The 9,161-nt window shown below is 41.7% G+C and overlaps 1 protein-coding gene across 2 annotated transcripts; it reads right to left on the minus strand.

Moving 5' to 3' along the window:
- Positions 1-6,755: 6,755 nt before the first annotated feature.
- Positions 6,756-7,490, minus strand: LOC147639907 (indole-3-acetic acid-induced protein ARG7-like). 2 transcript variants are annotated; one of them, XR_015269580.1, is made up of 2 exons: positions 7,119-7,490; positions 6,756-6,987 (listed from the first exon to the last, which is right to left on the minus strand). XR_015269580.1 is itself a non-coding variant. In XM_086822671.1 (2 exons), exons 1-2 carry the CDS (start codon positions 7,460-7,462, stop codon positions 6,915-6,917), a joined length of 420 nt encoding a protein of 139 aa, XP_086678797.1. In that variant the 5' UTR covers positions 7,463-7,490; the 3' UTR covers positions 6,756-6,914. The 2 variants fall into 2 exon arrangements, 1 of the variants encoding a protein (XP_086678797.1); XM_086822671.1 differs by having other exon boundaries at positions 6,756-6,990.
- Positions 7,491-9,161: the final 1,671 nt, after the last annotated feature.

A 9,161-nucleotide genomic window follows, 5' to 3' on the forward strand; every position in this document is an offset into this window, starting at 1 on the left:
TAATGTAGGCACAAAGGTTGCCTTCTTCAAAGTTGTATCCACCGGTTCGACCACATTAACAATGTAAGCACTCTCAAACAATAGAATATGAGCATCAACATCTTGGAAAGATTCTCCCCAGAACTTAGGGTGATTTACGGCCATGACGAGAACCACCAACAATGTGATAAGATATTGTAAGTAGCGTCATCGTGCACCTGGAATGTACTGAAGAAACTTAACCGGTGTGGGTAAGGGTGGTGGAGCTGGTGGTCCCACCAAAATCTTTAGGGGGTGCACTATGAAAAAATCCTATATATCACGTGCGTTCAAAGAGTATTTAAAAAACCCCTTACACTTAATACTTTTGTGAACAAATGACCCCTTTTACTTCATAAACTTATGGTTTTTTTTTTCAAAATTGGTTAAAAACCCCCCTCCTATAAATGTTATTTTGTAGCTTTTTAAAATTAATATACCCCTCTTGATAAACTCACGTACTACACTTACATATTTTTTGGTGAAGCCCCAGGGCTAATACTGCTTCGTGGAATGATTCCAGAGATGGCGGAGGATCGGGCGGCACTATACCACCATCGTCCCCTATAGATAAACCACTTGAAGTGGAGACATAGCCAAATGTTGATGAATGAATGCTCGGTCGGGGTGCCTCTAATGCCATAGTAAACTCCGTCTCCTAAGCCCCTAGGCACTCCAGGAGCTCCTCTCGTTTGAAAATCACCCGGGCACCCATAAAAAACGGAATACATGATTTGCAGATCACCCAGTAATAACAACACAAAAACAGAGATGATAGAAAAACATCATGGTCATCAAAGTGTTGTGGGTATTCTTTATTAGCAACATGAATATGATTAAACAGAATACGCACATTTCTGAAAGACTAATAGACAGATATTCGAAACACAAGTAACATAGTAATACGAAGAACAAAAAATGGTTGAATTCATTCAGATTGCTTGATTCATTACATCAACGGCTTTGCTTCTTAAAGCGGCCGAATTAGTTACATTCCAGATACCAACAGGCTTCCGATATAAACAGGCTCAATAGGCTTACACAGTTACACCCCTTGGATTCTTCGCCTTACTAACGATTGAGTTTCTTGACTAGGCTTGGGTCCCAACTTGGGTTACAGGTCAACAGTTCTTCTAAATCTCTTGTTTTGTCAATATGCTCTAGTTTTGTTATTAGTTCTGTCATTAGTTTTAATCATCTTCTTGCATTCTTATTATGTCAATATGCTAATATGCTAAATCTCTTGTTTTGCCAGTATGCTCTAGTTTTGTCATAAGTCTTAATCATCTTCTTGCATTCTTATTATGTCAAAATGTTGATGCTAATCCATCACAAGAGATCACATCATCTCCTTGATTCACTTTTTCATTCCTTCATTCTCTCAATCGGCCCATGTGGCTCACAATATCATGATTTCCACATGATGCCCACATGATGCTTAGAATCACTTGAAATAGATCTTTCCACCCATTTACATTCATTGAATAATTTTAATCTATAGGCTATCAGAGCGCAGAGCGTAACTTCTAAGATAAAGAGAGTAATTGGACACATGTTTGCCTAAACACTTTTGCCCACCCCGTGTCCAAAAAGGGTGACCACGTGTCCACCCTTTTACTGCTTGAGTACACTTTTTACCACGCCTCGTCCAAAAAGGGTGGCCTAGAGCTGTCCTTTTGACCTAGTCTTCTAACATGAAGAGCGTAATCGCGCACGTGTTTGTTAAACACTTGCCTCCCCTTTGACCACCCCTTGTCCAAAAGGATGACCATGCATGATTACATGTTGAAAAGATGCAGGGGAGAAGAGAGCTTGAGCTCTTGCAACAAGCACACACACACTCACAAAACCCTAAAAGAGAACACATAAGGTGAGAGACTGAAAATCTTCTTCTTCTTCACTCAACACTCAACACACCATATATAAAGATAAGAGTATACCCATATGAAAAGGTACTCAACCAAATACATACTAGGGTTCTCTATAGTAGTGTGAACCCAACTAAATGAGCTGGCGCTATAACTATGCCAGTCTCTAGAATGGTTGTCACACAGCCTATCATCCCATTGGCTGCATATCACCTATGATCTCACCAACCATGCCAGTGGTGTAAGTGTGGGGCCTATCCCCGAGGCGGGTCATCAGTGTCCACCGCCTCACTAGATGAGCTCGATATCTCAACACTCCCCCTCGAGCTCAAGTCCATCTCATGTACACCAAGCGAAGCCTTGAATTTGCGGAGCTTCTTTGTACCCAATGCTTTGGTGAAGATGTCAGCGACTTGATCCTATGTGCTGACATAAACAAGGTCAATGTCTCCTGCCAAAACCTTCTCTTTGACAAAATGGTAGTGGACCTCTATATGCTTCGTGTGAGCATGAAAAACTGGCCAACTGTATATTGCTAATGTTGTCATAGAAAATGACAACTTGTCTATCCACTGATAAACCCAAATCTGCAAGTAGCTTTCTCAACTAAGCTATCTCACATGCTGCCATAGCAACACCTCTGTACTTGGCCTCTGTGTACTGGATAGAGCAACCGTAGGCTGCTTCTTCGAGTCACAGTAGCACTCCCCAAAGAAAACATGAAGCCACTAGTAGATCTCTTATTTGAGATACTACCAGCCCAATCAGCATCTGTGTACCCATGTATACATATCTCTGTCCCAGTTTCATAAAATAGTCCACAATGCAAAGTAGACCTCACATACCTCAGTATGCGTCTCAATGCATCCAAATGCGGCTTCCGTGGAACTTGCATAAACTGACTCACCAACCCAATAGCATAGCTCAAATCTGGCCTGGTGATCGTCATGTAAATCAAGCTTCCTACTATGCGCCTATACATAGTAGGATCCTCCAAAATCTCTCCTGAATCTGACTCAACTTGCTATTCTGATCTAATGGCACTGAGATAGGCTTACAGCCTGTCATACCATACTTGGACAACATGTCTAAGCCATACTGTCTCTACAGTAATCCAATACCATGTGGTGACCTAATCACCTCAGTGCCCAAGAAATATCTGAGCTCCCCCAGATCCTTCATCTCAAACTTCTGTCTAAGCAAGATCTTTACATCAAAGATCTCGGCATCATGGTCCCCCGTAATGACAAGTCATCTACATAGATGACAACAAGCACAACCCCTCTATCACTGTGTCTCGAAATCTGCATTGGCTACATGAAAGCCAATAGTGACAAGATATTCAGAAATCTTGTTAGACCATGCTCTTGGTGCTTGTTTTAAGCCATACAAGGCTTTCTATAAAAGCATCCACGTGTATCATTATACTGTCTTTGCCAATTTCCACGACCTCTTTGACTCCCCCTGCCTCTGAATTGGCCTCTTCCACCTGCGTGTTGTTGTTTTTGTGAATTCTGGGACTGTTGTTGCTGCTGTTGGCCATAATTCAGATTACTTGTTCGGCCACCTCCTTGGCCGCGTCCACGGCCTCCTCTACCTCGTCCTCTTTCTGAACTTGTGTAGAAGGCCTGTTGCTCTGAACTGTTTTTATTTTGTGAAGACTGTTAGTCTTCACCTAAGCTCTTCTCTTATATAATCAACATAGACACCAAATATGTGAAATTAGGAATGTTTTCTCGAGTCTGAATAGACGTCTTGAATGCCTTATATTGTCGCCCGAGACCACGTAGACAGACTTCCACCTTATCATCATCATCTACTGAAATGCCAATAGATGCAAGGGATTCCACAATACCCTTGATCTTCAATGCATAGTCATTCACAGACATACTCTTTTTCTCCACAGTATGAAGTTCATTCTTCAACTGTATCTTTCGTGCCTTGGTATTCGTTTCATATAGTTTTACCAAGGTGTCTCACGCCTCCTTGGGAGACATGGCATGCTGAATGTGCCCTATCATGATGTCCTGTATACTGATAGAGAGCCAATACATAACTTTTCTGGCTCCTTGGTTCCAATCCTTGAACTCTTTCACATATACAGTAGTTGGATTGATCTCCGATATCTCTGGTGCCTCTTCATGCTCACCTTCTATGTAGTCCCAATAACCCTTTCCCATCAAGAAATTCGTCAACCTGAACCTCCAAGCATGGAAGTTGTTCTTATCAAGCTTCTCAGCAACAATCTGGTTTATGCCATCATTTGACATCTTGCTAGACACACAAATTTACCAGAAACAGCACTCTGGTTTGTCCTGCACAAACTGCTATATTTTCTGCAGAGCGGTACTATACTACACTCAAATGTCACAACCAGTAACCTCAATGTGCATACATACACCCAATGGCAACTGTTGACCTCCTTGCAGCACACACAATATCTGCACAACCAATCTGTCTTCTTACAGTTCTTAAAACAGAGTTCTGCAGAGAATCGATGACTTACCCGCAGTGCTCGAAATCGCCTGCTTTATGAAAAATGGAGGTCGTAACGCGCCTGAAACGTGTTATTGGCCGAAAAAAGTACGTCCAATAGAACAATATAGTTGCCCTATAGCTTTACTCCCGCGAAGAAAGCTCCTCAATCAGAGATCATTTTTGCCGATGAGGGTGTAGTCGCCAACACAAATAGGGAAGAGTAGATGAAGCTCTTACCCTCATACTGCTTCCTGTGCTTCTCTTGCTTGCAGCTCAGCCCTTAGCATGAACCAGGCTCTGATACCATGAAAAGATGTAGAGGAGAAGAGAGCTTGAGCTCTTGTAAGTACACACATACTCAGAAAAACCTAAAAGAGAACACACAAGGTGAGAGGCTGAAAATCTTCTTTTTCTTCACTCAACACTCAACATACCATATATAAAGATAAGAGTACAGCCATATGAAAAGGTACTCAACCAAATACATACTAGGGTTCTCTATAGTGTGAACCCAACTAAATGAGCTGGCGCTATAACTATGCCACTTTCTAGAATAGCTGTCACACAGCCTGTCATCCCACTGGCCGTATATCACCCATGATCTCACCAACCCTACCAGTGGTGTAAGTGTGGGGCCTATCTCCCAGGCGGTGGGCCATCAGTGTCCACCGCCTCACTAGATGAGCTCGATATCTCAACACATATTTTACCACACCTCGTTCATTAAAAAGGGTGGCCGAGAGCTATCCTTTTGACCCATCCTTGTCCTTTTGATCGTGTCCAAAGAAGGGTTGTATGATGGCCATTTTGATCCTCGGTTGACTTATCGACACTTGTATGCCCTTTTGACGACCCCTTGCCCAAAAGGGCAACCGTATATCCATCATTTTGACCCTTACCCGGCATTTCAAACGGGTCAAATGATGACTCCAAAAATTCCACCCTGTCTTCCCCCACTTTTCGTACTGGCATGAAGCAAAAATTAATAGTGTAACATGAAAAAAATAAATAATATGTGAATTTGTCATTATGCTAGCTTTTGATCATACACCTCCAAAAATTTGAGTTCCCACCAAACAAATGAATCTTTTAAATAGAAAAAAGAACTCCATCAATTACCTCTTTCAATGCCTGAAGTGTCATCATCCTTTCATCTAGTTATATATGGTTCTTGTAAATTTTTGGAGATATCCTTTCATCTAGTTATATATGGTTCTTGTAAATTTTTGGAGATATACTTTTCTACTTGAGGTGGACTTCTCAAATTTGAAAAACCTCTAGGTGATATTCATAGAACACATGCAAATTACACACAATGAACTTGTTCTCTTAATTTCTTTAAAAAAGAATGTATAAAATTCTAATTATAATTTAGGTCAAACATTGGCAAATTTTCCCAAAAAAATGACATAAGTCTACAAGTTTCAAAAAAAATGTCTTTCATGAACACCCCTCTAGCTTAAGCAATGCCCATGTTAGTAGTGCAATGTAGCCCAACTGGTAACACCATGGCTTGCCAACGTGTTCAAACTTTAGCATATATAACACAATTAATGCTAAAAAAATTTGTGCCCATATTAGTAGTGCCCAACTGGTAATGCCATGGCCTGCCAATGTCTTCAAACTCTAGCATGTATAATATAATTAATGCTATTAAATATGTGTCCATATTTTCGAGAATTGCATGTCAATATATTGAATAATTAATCAGGTGCTGCCGCACCCGATTAATTATTCAGCACCCTAGTGTACCAGCAGCTTAACCTACGCTTCGGCCGTCTCTCGCCTTCCACGCTCACAACGCTGACACTGCCTAGTGCTTTCTGCGGCCGAAGCCCTATGTCAAGGTCTTGCCTCTTCTGGCACAGGCCGCCCAGCGCTCATAGCCCTCCTTGACGACCTGTCAAGCACGCCTAGCCCTCCTCAACCACCCTCTCTCCGTCTCTATCTCTCCCGCCTGTATGTCTCGTGAACCCATCGTCTCACCCTTGTGTGTCTCGTGCAACCTCTCTGAGAGAGAGAGAGAGAGAGAGAGAGAGAGAGAAAAGAGGGCAGTGACCGAAAACATCACCTCCACCCTACACGCGTCAAACCCACACTATACACGTGTCAAACATGTGAACCATTCAATTCACCCTCCTTTCCTTAGGTTAAAAAAGACATATACTTCAACATATCAATCAATTAATGCAAATGAAAATTTGGGATCCATATTTTCCAAGAATTGCATGCAAATATATTATCCTTAGTCTCTGAATTAGATTCACACTACCGTTAGTGAAACTGCCGAACCTGCCGGCTATATTTTCAACTCAAGAAAAAAAGTTTAGCTGAGCGGTAGTAAGAAATGCAATTTATAAAAAAGTTGTCCTAATCATCTAATCATGGCAAGTTTCCGTTGAGTGAGATGTCAAGGCAATGTGTATGGTAACAACAATGAACATATTTCCACAACACTACTTTTTGAATATTATCATTTCCCTCATAAGTAAATATACATCACGGATTCTTTATTGTGAACATTACGCTTTCGCTCGGAATTCCCGATAACTAGTCTGCAATCGGTGTGGACAAAACATGAGGACCACATCGAAGCGGCAGGATTCGATGATTGTAGACGTTTCTGCTGTACGAAATACAAATCAAACCGCTAGAAAGTAATCAAAAGAATGGGAGCCTCCATGGAACCGTGCTCTCAAGAATGAACCGGCAATTTGAAGGTGAAATGTTGGGGGAGAGAAAGGGAAAACTCACCTCCGTGTTGTAGTGCCAGCTAGGAGACGAAGGATGGTTTCGAGTGTGTCTGCATCGCAGGTCACTTGCAAGGCCCCTCTTTGAGAGTATCCATACTCCTCAGCGGATTGGTGGAGAAGCTCTGCAAGGAGAGGGTGATTGAGGTGGATGGCTTTAACAAGATAACGCTGGGATGTGTCCCCTATTCGGATGGGGAGGTAACCTTTGGGAGCGCAGGAGGCGTCGGCGTCACCACTACACTTGCAGGATTGCTGTAATTTAGGCAGGTGAATGAAACGTCTCTTATAGTTTGTGGGAAAATTAGAAGGGATGAGGATTCGAAGGGTTGAGCACCAACGACCCATGGGACAAGGAGGAGCTGGGGCGGGGCGGCGCGGGGAGGACAATGCAGAGAGACGAGAACAGCTGCGCAAAGTGGAGGTCTATCTATGGCGTTGTAAAAGGCCGGCGGACGGTTTGGTCTGTGTGTGCGCGCGCTCACTGCTGATGAGGCCAAACCCAATTATCTTTTGCATGCAAAGCTGCATTAAATGATCCCATTTGGTGGTACCGTAGCCATACGTTTCTGACTGGATCCGGAGTCCGTAGTCTACCTGCACGTACGGTCTCGTACCGCCGTGCTGGGTCGCTGTCTTGTCGTGCGTGGGCCTGTCTGCTTGCCTGCATCATTCGCGTGATGGGCATGCCCCGCAGCCTGCAGGTCTTGCATTCCCGTACGCTAAGGACCCCGAGGCCATTCGGCCATCGTGTGATCTGGATACAAATTACAACAAGAAAAACATTTCTCTACACATTTTTTCAACAAGCGCCAGGTTGGCCTTGCTTTAGAGAAATCAATCACACGTCAATCAATCTCTTTTTTATATATTTTTTAAAGGGAGGCTATTGATTTTTTAAAAAAAGTGCTAGAGCTGGTACTAACTTTACATGCCAATAAGGTAGTACCTGCACTTTGGGAGACATGGGTGTTATGAACTAGGTTATAGCCCAAAAACAGTACTTAAATTTGAATTGCCACTAGGATTACTTCAAACCCAATACCAAAAACCTATTAAATAGGGGGATATCTATGAAGAGGAGGCTACATATCCATAAAGAAGAGGCTACATATGCACACTACACAATATTTATGAAGAGGAGGCTACGCATCCATATGAGCACTACACAATATCTATAAAGAGGATGCTACATATGAGCTACATATCCATAAAGAGGAGGCTACATATGATCACTACACAATACTTGATAGTTTTATTTACAACTCATATGATCACAACACATAGTTGAACGTTTTATCTCACATAAGCTAAGTATTGTGAGTGGTTAAGTTAGGTGTTGAGAAAATCCATGGAACAATTAGGACTCATGTGATCAATTAGGACTCATGTGATCAATACACTTACTTTGAAAGTTTTATTTGCAACTCACATAAGATAAGTGTTTAGGTGTTGAGAAAATCCATGGAACAATCAAGAATTAGGACTCTGTTGATCACAAAACACAAAGGACTTGAATTAGAACAATCCCTTGATTCTCGCTCAATTCTAAAGGCTGAGGATAATGCTTAATAATCTACATATTATAATATAACATAACTTTTTATTTTACACTTACATGCCTCACAAAAGTGAATGCACACACATATGTATGCATGCCTACACACACAAATGATAATGACGGTGGTATTAACATCCATGGGAGTCTATATGTAGGCTATGGGGCCAATACAAGTTGAATACATTAGTTTTGGACGAGTCTAGCAAGAGCCATAAGGCTTTCAGTAAAGCAAAACATAGTGTAACACGAATTCCAGACTATCGATTTTGGAGTGTGAAATTCATGAATATATTAAGTGTGAGATTGATGTTTTTTTCAAGTGTGATATTGACGTTTGTTTTCAAGTGTGGTATTGACGTTTTTTTTCAAGTGTGCATTAATTAACAGCCCGCTTTTAGTGAGTAGTTAGTTAATGAGGATGAAACTTTAGTAAACAAGAAGGGAGATTAACTAAATTGAAGAGGGCACAAAATTATCGAGAATGAA

Source organism: Cibotium barometz, chromosome 3 (genome assembly GCF_041138505.1).
Source record: "Cibotium barometz isolate CiBa-2024 chromosome 3, ASM4113850v1, whole genome shotgun sequence".
NCBI classification, from domain to species: domain Eukaryota; kingdom Viridiplantae; phylum Streptophyta; class Polypodiopsida; order Cyatheales; family Cibotiaceae; genus Cibotium; species Cibotium barometz.

Coding starts and splice junctions, on each gene's coding strand:
- LOC147639907 (XM_086822671.1), bottom strand. CDS start 7,462: ATGGGTCGTTGGTGCTCAACCCTTCGAATCCTCATCCCTTCTAATTTT. Junction 6,991..7,118: donor GCTGGCACTACAACACGGAG/GTGAGTTTTCCC, acceptor TATTTCGTACAG/CAGAAACGTCTACAATCATC.